Source organism: Dinoponera quadriceps, unplaced genomic scaffold (genome assembly GCF_001313825.1).
Source record: "Dinoponera quadriceps isolate SergipeBrazil2010 unplaced genomic scaffold, ASM131382v1 scaffold1441, whole genome shotgun sequence".
NCBI lineage: Eukaryota > Metazoa > Arthropoda > Insecta > Hymenoptera > Formicidae > Dinoponera > Dinoponera quadriceps.
In genome coordinates, this window is record NW_014555884.1 from 276,684 (window position 1) to 295,486 (window position 18,803).

The 18,803-nt window shown below is 46.7% G+C and overlaps 1 protein-coding gene across 1 annotated transcript in view; it reads left to right on the forward strand.

Annotated features, from left to right (window-relative positions):
• Positions 1-6,855: 6,855 nt before the first annotated feature.
• LOC106745664 (lateral signaling target protein 2 homolog) overlaps positions 6,856-18,803 on the forward strand; it is a 61,745-nt gene continuing 49,797 nt past the window's right edge. The window contains exon 1 of the mRNA XM_014621469.1: positions 6,856-7,972. Within this exon, the coding sequence (XP_014476955.1) occupies positions 6,856-7,972 (1,117 nt within the window). The remainder of the gene's footprint in view (positions 7,973-18,803) is intronic.

Below are 18,803 nucleotides of genomic sequence, written 5' to 3' on the forward strand. Positions count from 1 at the left end.
ATAGTTTATCGCGTCCCTGTCCCACCGACGATCCCTTCCCTAAGTCCTTCCTTCCCGTCCCTCTGATCCTCGCTCACGAATACACACGCACGCACACACGCACGCAGGCACGCACGCGCACACCCGCTGCTATCTCTCCTCTTCTACCGCACGAGGGTACCCCCTCCAGGCCCGCCTGGACAACGGAGCCTACCTAAATATCGGGGGATCATGCTAAACGGCGGCAGATCAAAGAGACCGACAGAATCCGGTGGCGAGCTATCATAATAATTAGGCTCGCTCGCGCCTCTTTGTATCGGGATAGAAAAGCCGACGTGGAAGGCCGGGAAGAAGAAGAAGCGAGGAGACGCAGAAGAGGAAGAAAAAGGGCGGCGGACGGACGAACGGACAGACGGACGGACGGTCCGGTTGGTCGAACTGGCCGGGAACGGCTCGGCACCGCTCCTTCCCGCTAAATTGAACCTAAAGGGACTCTAAAAAGATTTTACTGATTTCGGTGAATGAGACGGGCCGCGCGTTCCTCGCAATCAACGGCTTCGGACTGAGGCGCGCGCGCGAGCGAACGCGTGTGTGTGTGTGTGTGTGCTATTGTCCATGTATGTGCATGCGTGTATGTGCCGTTCACGTCGGTGATTGATTCAATAAGTGTTTTCCTTACAATTCTTAATTGCCAGCGCGGTATCGCGTGACGTTGAATATTAGATATTAAGTGCAGGCTGTCGTACGTGTGAAACAAATCGCCAATTTCGACGGACGCGTCCCTCCATCCCGTCTCGGGTTGATCTTTCCACGGTAAAAAAATATCGGGACGCCGATTGTCTTCGAGTTCTGAGCGATTTATGAGCGATTGACAACGAATACTGCCCGGGGCACTAAAGTCTCTTAAGATTGATATCGTTTCGGTGGAATTTAACGCGAGAGACTCGGTTATTGCGCTGCTGAGCGTTGAAAATGAAGCGATCGAAAAGAGAGGCATGTAATCCATTCGGAGCAGAGGAAACGTGAGTTCAAATTTCACGGAGGAAAATCGCTCGGGAGAATAATAAATTGTATGCTGCCGCGGAGCGAAGAAATGTGTACACGGGGTGTATTTTTCAAATATGCGGGAGAAATGATTACGTTAATGTAACGGAATTTTCCCGGGAGCTGGACGGAAACTTGTAGAAACAGAAAGATTCGCGTAGGAGATTTTTGCTCGGTCGATTACGCTCGGTTGTCTCCATCGAGTTTTAACGCAGCTGAATGTTCACACGAATATCCCCCGGTCGCCGTAACAGAGATATCATTCTCCGTCATTGAGTTTTCACCTGGATCCCTATTCATAGTTGCGGGAACTGAGTCTTCTCCGTGTGAATCCGATGTTTCAGGAGTTGATTTCCGAGATCATTCCTCATCGGAGGAGAGTTCGCGCGAACTTGATCTTCGTTGCTTCATAAAATGGCCTAAAAAATCAGCTCACGAACTATTTACTTAAGACACAACCTATATATTGGCTTACCAGCTACGCATAATATATTTATTAGAGCCCCTCTGAATGATGAGTGATTTTCCTCCAGTGTGACGAAGGGAAACACTCGATCTCGCGGTTTATCCGTCTCTCTCCGTTTCAAATCCGTTCCCGCGGAGTCACGGGACGGGATTACGAGTCGATTCGCATCGGCAGAGTCCAATCCCGCGAGGAATTCGCGATTGTTAATAAAATTTGAAACGCGCGGCGCGTTGAAATAAAGCCCGCGATACGGAAGAAAATGTGCGCGCGACGTTTAATCCACTTTTCTCCCCCGTATATCTCGCCCCGCCGTATATCTTTCGACATGTCGTTGAGGGGAGAAAGGTTCTCGCCCGGGAGGTTCGCAGAGACGGAATTTATTTCGCGAGGCATTACCAGCCGAGTATTAATTCGTCAATCTGAAGAACGGCTCGTATCAATCGTGCGCGCGCGCGCGCGCGACATGATTGCCCGCCGAGACAATCGTTCTCCCCCGTGTGTACGTCGCGTTTACGCGGCGTGCATTTTTCAGATACGCTATTTGCGCGAAATAACGACTATTAATCCGCGGCAATCTCGATAGGCAAGATCGGATTACACGTTGCATGCGATCGCGCACAATTTAGTATCGTCGTGTGCGCTAAGCGCGGTAAATTGGTTAGCGCGATTTATTACGATCATCGGCGCGCGTTCATCGGAGCTACCTATATCGCCGTTACAGGCTCCCGAAATCCCCTTTTGTGAAATTTTCGAATGCACAAAAGACGGACGCCCCCCCCCCCCCCTTCCGCACGGGTGAAAGCAAATTGTTTCATTGGCGTTATATACATTTGCGTTCGCTTATATCAGCTGGCGAAACAGCTCGATGCATGGCGAGCGGAAGTGATGGGAATCTCGGCGCGATCTCTGCTAATCTTTTCTGCGTAGCGACGATTAACTTCTCATCTGCGGACCGAATGGAATTTTATTTGGCATTCGCATGTATATTGATTACTATTAAACGATATTTGGACGCATTGAATAAGAATACGAAGCTACGTGGATAATATCCGACACTGTTTCGAGATAATATGCTCCGTCGCGTATATATTTGTGTAAAATTCGGGTCATTCGCGAAAATTAACAAATTACACGCCTTTGGTCTTTGTTTTGCCGCAGGAAACGAAGAAACAGAGAAATTCACGTTCGAAAGATAGCGTGAAGTAGACGCATAACAGTCCGTCGGATGCGTCCGGATGCGCGATTCCGCCAGGGCTAAAAGCCACGTGAAAAGAACAAAAATGACATACGCCGCAGAATTCAACGGTTTTCGACTCTACCGCATTTAAATTGGGCCCGTTCAATGGGAACGTATATATATATATATATATATATCGCTTTTCTTCCATTCATCAATTCGCACAAAAGATCACCACGACAATAAGTAACCACGTCTGATTTTATGAGAATTTTTTTATAGATTGTGCTGTTGAACTTCATAACGACAACGTAAAACGATGTTCTAGTAGAAATTAAAACGGTTATTCTCACTCAATAAATTTGCTTTATATATTTTTTTATAGAATATCGCCGATTGTCAGAACACTTGTTGTTAACGTTCAGTTTAGAAAAGTAGTTAATATTTTATATTAGAAGAACCAGATAGTGCCAATAGTTTGGCCGATTTATGCTATCTCTCTCTCTTTCTCTCTATCTCTTGCTAACTATTGTTAAAATATCTGCTACCAATACTGGGCTATTATCGAAACGTAATTGGATGCTTGCGCAATACAGTTCATATTTTTTTAGAACTGATCTTCTTGCGATAACATCAGTAGCGCGATTGATCCGAGAGTAATAAACATCGCTACATCTCAGGACTCTTCCGCCGTCGTAAACAAATTGCATGATCGCGCTAAAGTTGTGTGTAAACGTTAACTGAACGCACCTTACTGAATAATATGATAGATTATTTTTGCTTTACGTGTGCTTGATTTTTCCTGATTCCTGTCCCGATACTTTTGGGCCACATCGTGATGGAACATTTCTATATTAATATTATAAAGACATCCATGTAGAAATTTCAGCAGAGATCCAGTCGGATTTCCTCATTTATCACTAGAATCTGGAGATTCCGTCAGAATCCGGCTGGGAAATGTTCGACTTTTAAAAAACATACCGGCTAGGAAAACTTAAGAGGAATCCGATCGGACTCATACTTTTTATACGCTTACATACATTACAAAAGTTACATTCTCATCTTACCTTAAAGACGAGTTCGGATTGTCGGTAACTTCGAAAATTGCTTCACACTTCATATATCATAATATTTGTGTTCCTGCGTGGATTCGAACTCGAGTGGCGGAGGTGGTCATCCAATCCTCAGTCCAAGGACGACATCGCTTGAACTCGATGACCGGCACTGAGTCCAACGATTATGACGTTATCCTTGTCACTACACCTTATGTAATATACTCTTATGTTACTATATTTGTATTTCTTATATTGACAAAAGTGTTCCTATACTACGTAAAAACATTTTTAGGAAAGATTCGAAATTTATATTAATCGATTAAATCCTCTTCTCTTAACCATTTAGTGATTTCTTCGTCCATTCTTCCAAATAAATACTATTATTCATTATTAATGCTATTAAAACCAATTCAATTAGTTCAAGTATTTTTAATAGAACACCACCACGTGGAGATTACATCAATTTACGTCAATTATTACGTCAATAGATATGACGTCTAGGATTCTTACAAGCATCTTCTAGTTTTTCCCGTTTCTCTTAGGCTGTAAGAAAAGGCCAAGCACGGATCTAAGAATTACCAACTGGGATCCGAGTCGAATAACCGGATATTTACTATTGTGTACAAACGTAGAAATTTCTCTCTCTCTAACAGGAATCTAATTAGAATTCCTTACTTGTTAAATTTGTCCAATAATTTATCAAAACCGGATACTACGTCAGGAAAACAGATCGGAATCCTTCTAGTTTTTCTTAAAGAAATATCATCCGAATCCGGCAATAAGTGGGAAAAAAGATGGGGAGATTTCCACACGGGCAATGTCGAGTAGTATACAAGAAATACATTCATGGTTAATGGACGATTGTCAACATTGGGTCCAATTGGCAAGCGACTAATTTAATTAGCTGATGTTGATTGTTCAATATTATCATTCAATTATCCAATATTGGACTGACACTGGCTGACGGTATAAATAGTTACTCAGAATCTGACATGTAACGGTGACCCAATATTGCTAGCCGGACGTAAAAGCCAAATATGGGGTACTACAGATTGGAATGCCCACTGGAATGGCAGTAACCAGATTTCATATCGGAGAATTCAATCGAAGTTTCTCGGTATTACACGAGATGCATTGCAGAAACGCTTAACAAAATCGAGAAGGAGATAATTGAGATAATTGCGGGAAAATGGTGCACGGCTTCATTTGCTCTCGCGCTCTGTGTGAAAGCCTCTAACTTCGAGCAATTTAATGATATCTATGACGGGGAAGAGTAATATCGACGCGAGACACTGACTGCTACTTGTCGACAAGATTGCCGCAATTACACAGCTAAATCGATTCTCAAATCGGAATGTAGATAATGGCCCGTATGTAATAGTCGCGATGATCTTCCAATGTCGTTATTACGGGGCAGCGATCTGACGGCGGCCATCATCGTCTTCCGTGTCCTTTGACAACTTCAACTGTAAACGATCAGCTCTCGGCCGCTCTCTTGGCAGATATTTCCGCTTGTTCGAGTTAACCTCCTAGCGGTGCCGGTGACGTTGCAGTCTCTCGGAGAGCAATTTTCCCGCGAGATCCGATGGGAGAGAAATCCCTCCGTTGTACAAACGAAGAGCAACACGTCCGATTTGAATCGTCGTCGGGCGTAAAAATCCCGACACGTCACTCGTGTCATTCGCTCGCGCGCATTACAGCCGAATAACCGCGAGGTGCGGGCAAAGAAGACGCGGATGTAATGACGGAGGAAGTAACTGACAAACGCAAATTATAAAGGGACATTATGCATAATGCATAACCCATGATACCGCGGAAGGACGATTCCACGCGGGCTCCTCGTCGTCGCGCGCGCATCGGCCGATATATTTCGCCCCCTCTCCCCTCCTCTCACCGCCGTGCTCCGCTATCGGCACCGAGGGCCGTCAACTTTCCACGGCCGATAATCCTTTCCCAAGCCGGCCTTTCGCCCAGCGGAGAGCCGAAACGCACGCTCTCTCCGGGTGGGACGAAATCACGGTGGGCCCTCGTTAGTCGTCCTCTTCGCGTCGTGGAGGGTCAGTCCCGCGTATTCAAGCGAGAGCGAGCGAGAGAGAGTGGAGGAGAGGGAGAGCTCCGGAGGTTAGCCAAGAGAGGAGAGAAACAGGACGAAAGGAAGGAAGGACGGTACCGCTGTGGGACGTTAAGTACGTCTCGTAAAAATTCCATCCCGTGGCGCGGCGTCATTTTGCCGTGCCGGCTTAGCCGCAACGCATAGGCGGGCTCCGGGTTGGCCCAGCCCCCGGGCCCGCGAAAGGGGCACGGTCTTCGCCGACGGAGGTGGCGCCCGGTACGTGGCAGCGGCCCGAGAGACTCGGCACCGCGGCACGAGCGCTCCACCATCCTCCTACGCGTGCGCCGGACCGGCCGAGAGGAAAGCGCCTGCCCAACGCCGCGCCGGGGATCCCCGTTCCCGTATCATTTCGAGTCACCGGCTTGGACTGGCCTGAGAGAGGAGGCACCCGGCTGCCTCCTTAGCCGCCGTAGCTCGTTAAACGCCGACGTATTGACGTTTCGCGCGCGTATCTCGCTCGCTACCTCCGGGACGGAACGGCGTCGGGACGCGCGTAGTAGCCGTGTGCTGGTGTTTCAGTGAGAACCCGGGGGAGAACAGGTTGGCGCGACGAGACCTCCCGAAAATCGCTCGCTCGCTCCCGTGATGAAGCTCCTCTGCGAGGACCTGGTGTCTCGTCTGGTGACAGTGTTGGGGTGAGGGGACGTTCGACGGAAGAGAGAGAGAGAGAGAACCCGGGAGGATGTTTCGGAGGGAGGAGGGGCTCGAGTCCTGAAGTCGATAATGTGACTCGCGCGCGCGTTGTCTCGGCCACGACGATGGAGAATCCGTCGCGATGACGAGTCCTCGATAGCGACCGTGCGAGAGAAAGAGAGAGAGAGGAAGAAAGAGATCGCTCCGATCGCGCTGCTTGAGCCGGTGGATCGCCGGGGACATGCCGGGCCAGTGAACGAGAACTGTACAAGGTGTGTAAAGTGGCACTCTCGGGAGAGATGTACGTAGTTTAAAGGGCCCGGCTGGCAGAGAAACAAGGAGGAGGAAGAGCTGGTTCGCGCGTTTATTAGCTTAGTTCGACCGCGGCATGTGCACCACGGAGATGACGGAGTCGTACACGATGTCGCCGTCGACGACGGTGTCCTCCAGCGGCGCGACGCCCGGCTGCATGAGCGGCTCGCCGGCGCACCGACGGACCTCGTGCAGAGGCTCGCCGAGCCGTGGGGACAACGCGCAGGACAACGACGACGACGAGATCTCCGTGGGTTGCCCGAGCCCGCTGCCGCTGGTGGTGGCGACGCCGAACACGGAGGACGAGCTGCCGACGAGGGAGGATTACGCCGACCGGCTGAGCCCGAGGAGGTCTTATCCGGCGATGACGGAGGACGAGGAGGGCTACTCGCGCAACGGCGACTACAGGGTGCCGAACGGCCGGGCGAGGACCCGTGACACCGACACCATCACCACCCTCAGGGACGACGAGGAGGAGGACGAGGAAGAAGAGGAGGAGGAGGAGGAGGACATCGACAGCAGGACAGCGGGCGGCAACAACAACGCGACCGCCGGCACCACTGACGATTACTTCAAGCCGCTGAAGCGTCTGAAGATGGTGCCGATGCAGCACTCGGATGAGGAGGACGAGCGGGAGCGGGAGTCGAACGATCGTGGCGTCAAATCATTCAGCATCCTGGACATCCTGTCCCATCGGCCGAAGGCGAAAATCGTCCGGCCCTGGGACACGGCGGACTCCGGCCTCGGGCATCAGCATCGTCACCATCACCTCCACCATCACCAGCCGCACCATCCGCATCACCACCACCTGCACCACCATCACCACCACTCGGGGCCGCGGGATCTCTCGCTGATGGGGATGTCGCTCGCGTCCATGTCCGGCTCGATCAGCGAGCCACCGCTGAGCAGCTCCTCGTCGTCCGGCCGGAGCTCCGTGTCGGATTCCGGCAGTCCGGATCCGCTCGCCCATCATCACCATCATCACGCCGCCCTCCACCACGGCCTCCACCCCGGGCTCCATCATCCGGCGCTGCCGCAGCAGCCGCAGCAGCCGCAGTTCAAGCGGAAAACCTCGCAGCAGCAGCAGCAGCACGCCGGGCAGAACGGCAAGAGGACGACCGGGCAAGGCAGCCCGTTGGACGCGCTGTTCCAGATGACCAGTAAGACCTTCGACGCGGGCGAGCACAGCCAAGGTAAGGAAACCGATGTCCCGACTGCTCTCCTCTCGGAGCTCGCTCGCCAGGCGGACCTGCCTCTCGTTCAGCGTCGCGATATCCTTCGGTCACACCGGGCAACCGGTGATTATTTTCCTATATCCTGGCGCGACGACTTGTCCGACCACTGACGGACAACTGGCCGCTATTCGTCGATGATGACGACGGAGATGACTCGATGGCCGCAGTCGGAATACTCTCCCCTGCGTTTCGGTGTAATTTTCTTGGTATTCACGTGCTCGGGAAGTAATATACAGTCGTGGCAATTAGAAAGGTGAAAACCCGCACGAATCTTGTTTGTAGAATCGATGCGTACAGTTTGGTAAGTTGTTTTAAGGTCGTTCCGAAATCCGAATGCACAGCGTAGCGTAGACTACAGTTCTCGATAATAATAGTTATCGTAACCGTTTAAAATCAATATCGATTTGACTGGGGCGTCTATGAAACGGTTTGTTCAAATATGCGCGTGCATTGATCTCGAGCGGAAGATTCGCACGGTTGTCACCTGTATTGCCGTATCTTTTCTTCTGAGTGTGAAGAACGAACTCCATTACTCAGTGCTAATAACGCGCAAAATCGTTAGACGGCCTGTAATCGCACGGAGTCTAATTGAAGCGAGCAGCGGGCACGAATTTTTCGCGATAATCTCATCGTCGCCTCGATTGTCGATGTTAATGTTCGACAGAGAGAAAAGACCGGCTCGTCGGAATGGACTTTTTGACACTTTTAACCTCAAATGTTTCATATCTGGTGGGTTTCTGCGCGTTGCAAGCGCTTCAGTTTGCGCACTCACAAGGCGCTCGCTCGCGCTCCGACGGCAACGTTGCCCGACCGGAGCGATCAACAGTTTCGAGAAACGCCGTGGAAGCGTAACCCTATTTCTCATTTCGCCGCCTTTCGCGCAGACATTTCGTCGCTGACTGGTGACTCGAGCCGTTTGGGCCATTTCTAAAAAAAAAAAACGCCGATTTCTTGAATATAAATATTAAGATATCACGACGCAATCATGTCACGATATAACCAAGTGTTATGCTGGGTCGTAATCGTCGAGGGCAGAGTCAGTCTGCGGAAGGATGATTCTTCGTGCAAGAATCAGTCAGAAATATGGATCGGAATTCTTTCTCACAGATTTTGCCCCCGCAACGGTGAATTTTGAACGGTGAGGGAGAAATTTCTGGTATTTGTAACTGTAATATCACAAATGAAAGAATTATAGTCAAGATACCATTTTTCTAGCAAGTGTCATTATAGTGCCAATGACAATAACCTTACACACGTATCGCTACTACTAATTTTGAGGGTTAAAGCCAGAAGAAGACGTAGTTGAGGCCGAGAATAACTACAATTTCGGTGGGACTTCTCTCAGTAAATATTGGATACGTGTTTACCGTTCGAATGTCTGCATTTATCGCTCCACAGATCATTATTACTCTCTTCATGTCTGCGCTTTATAAGCATCGTGATGCTTAGGACGACTTGATTTCTACCGGTTTGATACTTTTATTTGTTTATCCGCGCTATTGTGAGGGCAAATTACAGTAACAGAGAGACTGATGAGAATACACTAATTTATTAATGCACCGGAATTAATTAATTTTCCGTGCATCACGCGTTCGACCATTAGAATTGCGAGGTGGTATAAAAAAGTAATTCAATATAACATTCAGCACTGATTCGTTCAAAAGCAAAGTCTCGTGAGACAGGAATTTGCGCGACACTTTCAGCTGACATCAGGCATGAGGGGTCATCCTGATGTTTCACGGCCGGATCCCGCGTCCGAAAGGAATGCGGGTAGTTCGACGAGCTGCCGCTGAGCTTCGGAGGACTCTCAGCGATTCGCGACTCCGCGCGATCGCTCGAAATTCCAGAGTTACGCGCGTGTTAATCCCCGAGGAGCGGAATTGAAGACGCGCGCGCGAAGACGTGCCCGTTGATCGCTAGCAGAGCCTCTCGCTTGTAATTGGTGAGCTTAAGTATCGGCGATGAATACGGGCTTTAATTTTGATTGATGTTCCCCGCGAGAGAGTCAGGAAGCGCGCAGCCCGCGCTCTCGACCCTTTCTCTCGGCGGAGCTTTATTTTTTTACTCTTTCACGGCGGCCGCGTGGCCCAACGGTGATACGGAACGTCTCGAATTTCGTGGCGCGTTAGGTGTGGCAGATGCCGAAAATACGAGTCAGCAGAAAGACCGATTTCCGAGAGTCCGAATCCTCGGATTCCGCGGGGATTCTCCTTCAGGCGGCGAGGGAGGAGAGGGAGAGCGGCGATCTCGCGCGGGACTCGGCTGAAAAACGGCTTTCTTCACTGAGAGAAATTCCATTAAAATTATAGTCACTTTTTGGCCTCCACTGCCCGAAGTGTATCTGCTCGTCGAAAGCTAGTAGCTAACTGTTACACTGAAATAAAGAAACAAATATCGAGAAACAAACGAATATTCCTCTGGCAAGTCCTTATCTTTATTTAAACCGAGTAACGTTTACTCGGTTTAGATAAATAATATTCGATTTAAATAAAGTGAACTTAGATTTAAGTGAAAATCGCGTTAGGACTCACTGGAGAAGTATTTCTTTGTTTTTTTGGATATTTCTTTCTCTCGGTGTACAGGCTGGATTAAATTCTCTAACTCGTCCCTAGTTCGTTATCGTGTGACCGATTATTCACTAAAACGTAAATTCAGTTTCGTGATCTAGTTACATATTACATAACAAATATGGCAGAATACATAGCACGCTGTTTACTTTAAAATATATAATCGGCCTACTGTGTACACTCATTAGTATTTTAAAAAGACAAAGAAAAATAGGCAAATCAAAATTGAGGGTTGTTCTATGAAAATCTAAAACAGTGGAGGAAGAGAAGGACAGAAATGGGTGTTACATTACTGCCTGGTAACTGGTCTTTCTCATCTCGTAATTGTTACTTCCTTTGTTTAACCATCAGCTAATTTTATTTAACCAGCCATTATCTAGCCATTATCTAGGAGAAATGAGCATTAGATTACTGGCCAGTGGCGACGTTACGCACAATTCACTCGTGGAGAACCACGAGGAGTTCAGTTTCCACCAGGGTGATCATAGTTACAAATGTCAGAAGTTTCTTCTCTCGATCTTCTTTCTGATTTCGGGCCTTCGGCGCAACTCGAACGCGCACGACATTCGGGCGTCGTTTGAATCACGGCCATTTGACCGTACAGATCGCGCTTGTTTGTCCAACAATGAGAACGCACGCGGGCGTAATTAATTATCGTCGATGCATAATGCATATGCCGGCGCACGTTGATCGCGATATTACTTGCCGGTCAAGTGGCGCGGTTATTTGTTAAGTGTAATTGAAAAATTCCTTAATGGCCCGCGCGCGCATCGCTCCAGTAACGGTGACGAGATGTATACACGACGCTGGCAAGGGTGGGGGAGAAGGGAGGCGATATCTTTTCTTCCAATTGTACGTTCTGCGAATTTCCGCATGACGGAAATGTCAAGCGATAAGTGTCAGTTGAGATCACGGTTAAAGGCCTGAATCCACGGTGTTACGGCGATCTTTAGCTTTCTATTGATTCCTCGCTCGTGGATCACGCATCTGCGATGTCCCGGAGCGACATGCGAGCAAGAGAGAGAGAGAGAGAGATTGTTGAACGGCGAACAGCCATTTCTTCCGTTTTGCTTGAGAATTCTTTGACGCGTGGCACACCTTCTTCACGTCGTTGATAATAGTTTGCGCGCGCGACGAGTCCGGAAATATTTCGTAATTGCGAAATACAATTGTTTCCGCGACGTCTCTCGCGCGCGTCACGGGGCCGCCCGGGTGGACATTTCAACCCCGCGTCCGACTTTTAATTGTACAACACACACACACAGTAGGGTAATCGCGTTCGGTTTATTTCGTCGTCAGATAAATTCAATCGGACTCTTCTTTCCGCGTCAAAGTAAGTTTTCATCAGTCTAACGAACCACTTGCGAAAGGGCTAACTATTCTTCAAAGAGCGTCAAAGCAGCGTTGAAATTTCGACACGGGTGTTTTCGTGCGTTCAGCAATAAGCGGCGCCGTCGAAATCGGCAGAACGTGGGGACGCCAATTTGCGAGCGAGCTGAGACCAGCGGGAGAAAAGAACGTGCTGAAAAGTTCATCTGCATATCAAAGTGAATCGTACGCACGTCTCATTACGAGCGAGCGGGTAGAGAGATCGACGCGCGAGATTTGCTCGTTCGAACGCGAGCGCTGCCCTGCATCGTGCGTTAATTGCTTTTCAGAAATGCGTTTCTACGAATGGTACTAATATTAGCGGCGGTCGTAACGTAGCTGCGCGCGCGCAGCGCACCGTCCGTAGATGCGCGCACCGTAATTAAAGGCGCGAGGAGTTTTTCCCTCATCTCAGAGAGAGACCTCAGAGAGAGATCATCGTCGGCGACACGTCGCGTTTTCTTGCACGTGTGATACGATATTATTAGATGTGTCCGATATCGACGTGCCGAAAAAATATTACACCGAGAAAAATATTCTTGATATTCTGGCGACTGTAATAGCGCGAGAGAATTGCAACCGGGTGAACCATTTTTCTAGTAAACGTTAATTATGTTCGAACTATTTTCCTTGTAAATGTCAATGACACAGAAAAATATCATTCCACTGCTAAATAAAGCGGTTACTCAGTTTATTTTCCTTCTTCTAAGCAGTTATCTTTGACAAAAAAATATTTTCTTAATAACAGTCTTGAAATATACTTGTCACAAATTTTAGGAAAGCTAATTATCACGCATTCAAAAGAAGAACTTATTTTCTTTCCAAGAGTATCAGAAATGTTGTTATTAACTTTATCGAAGAAAAGTTAAATTCGGTTAAGTTGAATGAGCAAATCGAAGTTTGTTTTAATTTAATTTAAATTAATTGCTATTAATTTTATGTTAATTAATATTCTTATATATATAGTATCCTCTATAAACTCTCTTATTAGGGCTCAGGATATATTTTGGAATCAATTTGATGCTTGTGACGAACTTTTGGTATATTTGCGGATATATAAACGTAAACTTACGGAACACTTGAAACAAGTAATATTTATTTTCGAATCCGGCATGTATTTTTCTGTGTGTAGTGTGTCGGCGATAATAACCTCACATATGTGTCACTACTATTTTTTGGATTAAAACTAGGAGGAGATACAGTTGAGGCCGAAAAGGACTATAATTTCAGTGGGATTTCTCCGAGTGTAAGCCTCGATGGAGGTGCAACAAAGTTGCCGCGACGATTGATGGCGCACGAGGGACAAGTGCGCGATTACGCGACGAGTTTAATGGATAAGTACGTCGGCATCGGTGCGCCAAGCCCCTGTGCATTTATCATTACGCAGATATCGATCGGTATTCGGTCGGTTTCGCGCACATATCGAATATTGCATCGAGGAGCATGATGCATCGCGTACGCTCGGTATTACGCGGTATCACCGAGAATTCGCGCGCGTGCACTCGTGCAGGATCAGATGACGTCACGTTTCGTTCGACGCACGTGGAGCCGTAAGTGCTTTCGGTTTTAACGGCAAAGCGACATTTGCGCATTTCGTCGGAAAAACAGTTTGATGTAACTGTTTAATAACCCGAGTGGAAAAATGTTAGGGGAAAACTGGTTCACTAATGGGCAGAAACTGGACGGTTTTTACTGGCTTGAATTAACTAGACAGTAATTGTTCAGAAACTGTGCAAAAAATATTGACTATTATTTCTTGGTCAGAAGAAAATAGTGAGTTAATACTGGACAGCTTCAGTTTCCAGCGAAAAATCTCGAAATTTTGGCTAGTGTTTCGCGGCCATTTCCTGGCCAGAAATATATACAAACAAATAATAATAAACAAATGAAACATTAAACAAATGAAATGTTCGGAGTTTTACTAGGAACCGGTCAGAAACTGGCTAGTTTTCTTATCCAGTCATCGTCGGGGCAAAAGTCTTCCAAACTTATAAGTCTTTGCCAGCGAAACTAGCGTAGAAACTAGAACTAGATCAGAAACTAGCTAGTTAGAGAATTACTGGCCAATTATTGGTTAGAAACTGATTTAATTTCTCCTTGGGAAACTTTAATGAGCGCGAAAATGTTCCGATGCTAACAAAGAGGCCTAACATCAACTTTATAACCGTCTCTTTAAACTACAAGAGAAAAGATTCCAGTCCCCAGCAAACCCCTTCTATAGGAATCCCATTTCTACGGCTGAGTTCTTCTAGTCAATGGACAACGTAAAATTCAGTTACACCAACGGAATTATTCATTTCGAATGCACGAATATTCTTAAGTCGCAACAGTTAACTGAGAGAGAAATATCATTTCTTGTCGTCGAGTCTTCACCTGATCCCTATTTAGCCGTAGCGACTGAGTCTTTTTTTCTCCGTGTGCACATTAAGTGCTTCCATTTACCCTCGCATTCCAAAGACGGACGTTGCGCGGCCTCGGCTTCGACGTGTTCATTGCAGGGGCAGAGAACGAGAGAAGAAATCGGCAGTTAAACGTAAACCCTTCGAGATTGGATTTTCAGGTGATAATTGGAAAAAGTGTCTCTGCGCACACTTGTGTAAACATAATTCAGCTTCCCGGGCTATAAGCATACTGATCGTCTAGTTTCCTCGGGCCGATTAATCTATCGTCAAAGAGGAAGATCCGAAAGGACCGGGAAAAATATCGCTTCGACACGAACCTGGGTCGGCTCCTTCTTTTGGCCATGTTTCCGGAAAACCTCGTAAAATTGGGTTTTTCATAGCGGAGGCTCGAGATTCCGACGTAAGAAAACATGTTTCCGGATTGATGTTAGCCGGCGCGTGCAGTTCAATCATTACCGCGAGATTAAGTTTCCTTTGAACGCGGCAGCGGAGAAGGATGAAAAGGTATCCTTGAATGTATCGGCAGGATGTGGACTGCCGGTTGTGTACTCTGTTTCATATAATCATTCATTGTTTGCTGCAGTTTCGGAAAATTGCTTTACGACTCGCGTCCGTCGTTTCCTCGAGAAGAAAGAGAGGTACGACGTGCCGAAAGACCGAGTTAAAGTAGAGAGTTACGATGACGTGTTTTACGAAAAAAAAAAAGGATACGTCGGTTTCTCCGTTCTGGAAATGATTTTGTTCCTTTCACGAGATATTCGTTACAAGTGAAATCGTATAAAAGAATTAATATTTGATTGATACCAATGAAGATTTGGAGAACATATATCGGGGGTAAAGAAATCTCTATTCTTGCAATTGAATAAAAAACCAGACGAATATTCGGCAACAAGTGGGGAAATGGTATCTCTGTTATCGCGACCGGAAACATTAGGCTATATTCTAAAATTCGATTGAGGCAACCGACAAGAATTGATCGAGCAGAAATCTTCTACAGAGCATTTATTGTGAAACTGTTGGGAAAGCTTTCCGATCGGAACCAATTATAACATCGACGGCCAGAAATTTGTGTACGTTAAGAACGACTAATGTCCGGCGATTTGTTCTCAACGGAAACCGCCGATGACGCGAATGAAATACGCCAAGTGCACGTGTTTTCAACGAGGTACACGTCGGCCTTACTTCAGGAGCTCTCTTCTCTCTCTCTCTCTCTCAGTGTCCCAACTGCGGATTCTTCGCGCCGTTTCCGCGGAAATTGTTAGAAAGCTCGCAACCACGTTCGAGGAAGCGCAATCGTAATCGCGTGTGCATTTTCTTCCCCTTTCGCGGCAATCCCCCTCGAGGAATTCCTCGAGGGGGACACGAGGGCGCGCGATCGGTGGTGAGTTACCTCCTTAAGACGTCGCGCTGCGACGAAAGGACAGTTTGCGATTGCGCGCGCGCGTTGTACAGCCGTCCGGTAAAAAGCACGTATTATCCCGTAAGACTGGCAGACACGCGGGATCGGCGTCGAAGCACACGTACACGTCCGTGACACGTGTTACGTGCCTCCGTGCGCGAGCGAGCGAGGCTAGGCGGTGGCGCGGTGCATGCGTGGCAGAGCAGGCTACGTAATTTTAGGCCTACCTATACGCGAGTAATTTATTACGTGGCTCGGCGAGAGCGTATGTCTCATTTGCATATAGCGTGATACAGAAAACGCGGCCCGCGACTTCCTACGGCGCGCGGATTAGATGTGAAAAATTTCAACAAAGAGAGTCTCTTTTATTGTACAGCGTTCGACAGCTTCTCTCCTCCCGCCTTACGTCGTCGTCGTCGTCGTCGCCTGCTTTTCTTCGTCTTCTTTTCTTTCTTCTTCATCATCATCATCTTCTTCTTCTTCTTCGTCGGCCTCCACTTGTTTTTCGTGTTTGCCGAGTTTCTCCGGAGGAAGTGGTGGCGGCGACGGTCTCAAACGAGATGCACTGCGAGGGTTACGCAATTTACGACGGTTGCGCGTAGTTTCTGACCGGGAAGAAGGGTGTCATCGTCAGACAGGGATCGCTCAGGTCGACGAGGCTTATGATCCGTGTCTTTTTACAAGGGCGTTCCGGAGCGCCCGTTTTATTCCGGTTAAACAAAATCCGGAGACGTGGGGGCCTAATTTAACGGATTTCGTGTTGCGCGAAAGATGACGAATCCCTTTGGGAGCCACCGCCGCTTTTGTTTCGGATTTTAGAGTACGGGATCGCAGACGCTCGGCAGGATGTATATATTGAGAAAAATTTCCACCGGACGAACCGATTAACACGACGTATCCGATTGTTAGTTTTATCATCCGATCCGAAGTGATGGATACCTTTATCCGTTGAAGTATCCGATAAAGTCGCTCTTTGCATATCCGTTTCTTACTTTTTAATTCGATCGGATGTGATTCGGTATTTTTCTCAGTGTATTTGGCTGCGAGGGAGAGAGAGAGAGAGAGAGTGTGTAATGGCCAACATCTGTTCGTTCGATTTTCGTGTGTAACGTGTTGATGTCGCGTCGCTAAGTAATGAGATGTACTAAATTCGCCTTATTTTCTAATGGCAGCGACACTGCTTGCCATTAGGCTTGCCCGGAATCAAGTGTCCTAATTATGTTTTTTCACGGAAAGTCTCGTCTTGAAAGCGTCACGAGCGGCGACCGTTAACGTGAGAAACAAGAAAGCCGTGCGAAATCGCCGAGATACTTGGAAATTAAGCCGCGACGCTGATTGCTGTATTTCGATCTAACCGATTGGCTCGGCCGACTGTCTTCGGGAAGGCTGGGAAAGCTACACGCAAATCAGCCCGACGAAAAAGAGCACAACGTTTACTTCACGAGACGCGCGAAGAATAAGCTTGTCGCTTTTTTCTCCTTTTCGCCATGACTTCCCATTTCGATATATATTTCTTTTCGAGAAACTTCTATTCTACCGAACGGAAAGAAATTTGAGAAAAAGCGCGTAATTAATTTACCGGGGGAAATTCCTCTACAATTATTATAATCGTTGTCACTGAATAACGAACTTTCAATTTTGATTTGCTGCCTCATTTTTACATGCTGGTGGTGAGCATGTAATAGCTAGATTATATATTTTAGAATAGACAGCTCCATCTAATCCGTCATATTTGATATATAACGATATACAATGAAATATAATGATATATAATTATATATTTGATATATAATGAAGTTATATGTATATATATAAAGATGGCCGGGTCATAAAACTGAATTTACATTTTAATGAATAATCAGCTAGTAATAAACTAATTAGTATCGAGCTGAAAAATTTAATCTAGCCTGTACTAGCTAGCTACTAGTTTTTGAATCAGGCCGATTAGATATATTTCCATTCGGGTGGTAATATATATTGTATAATGTATAGTACTATTATGTATGCGCGTCTATGAGAACAGTAGAGTGACGGGATATTCGTTGTGTTTGCGCGTAGACCAGTTACAGGCAGCGATGTGCAGTTGTAATCGTGTCACTCACATTGCGTACAGTTTTATTCTCTGCTTTCTAAATTTCTCATACTGTCTTGAAGTTTGTTTCGACGTTATGAGCATATTCTAGTCGGCCGAGATTGCTGTGATACTTTATCAATTTATGAATGCTTATATCCTTAAGAAAAATTCTTCATAAGCATTTCTGTAAGGATATATAAGATCCTACTGCAAAGCAACTTATTTTGACGCTGGAAACGGCAAAAAGGGAAATTTAAGACATCATCGTGGCCAAGGTAGGAGTAAATTATATGGTTACAATTGAACCTATTTTGATATCTTAGCTCTTACTGTATTGGAATTGAAGATTTAACACAGAGCTGAAATTTCAATTAGCAAGGTAGATCTTATCCTCAGGAATGACTTGCACGTTTTTAAAACCTGAATATACGAACGTATACTCGTTTCTTCCGCTTCCCGCGGTTCTCTTAATTCGCTCAATTTTTAGATCCGACGCGTATGCTTTGGCCTTTTCACCTTTTGACGCGCGTGCGACTTTCAAATTTTTTGTAGCGTATTTAATGTCAGAATCTCATCTCCATACACAGCGAGGTCCCAAATATACGCTGATGTACGCCGATATAATCTCTTCTCTCTCTCTCTCTCTCTCTCTCTCTCTCTCACTTTTCCTCTCGCTGTACATATACAGAATGAGAAAAAAGTATTGAAATCCTGAAAAATTTCGCAAAATATAAGTAAATAGATCTCTTTAAACCTTTTATCCGAAACATTTTTCTGTAAAACTTACATTCCTCGAGATTTTTCAGGATTTCATATATATATATATATATATATGTATGTATATATATATTCGACTCTATTCCGGATTATACGATAAAATAAGTTGTTCGCACGACGCGCATGGTGCTCGGGTCCGACGCGGCTCCCGTGGCCGCGCTTTGCGGTCTCTACGGACTCCGGAATTACAAATGATATCGAA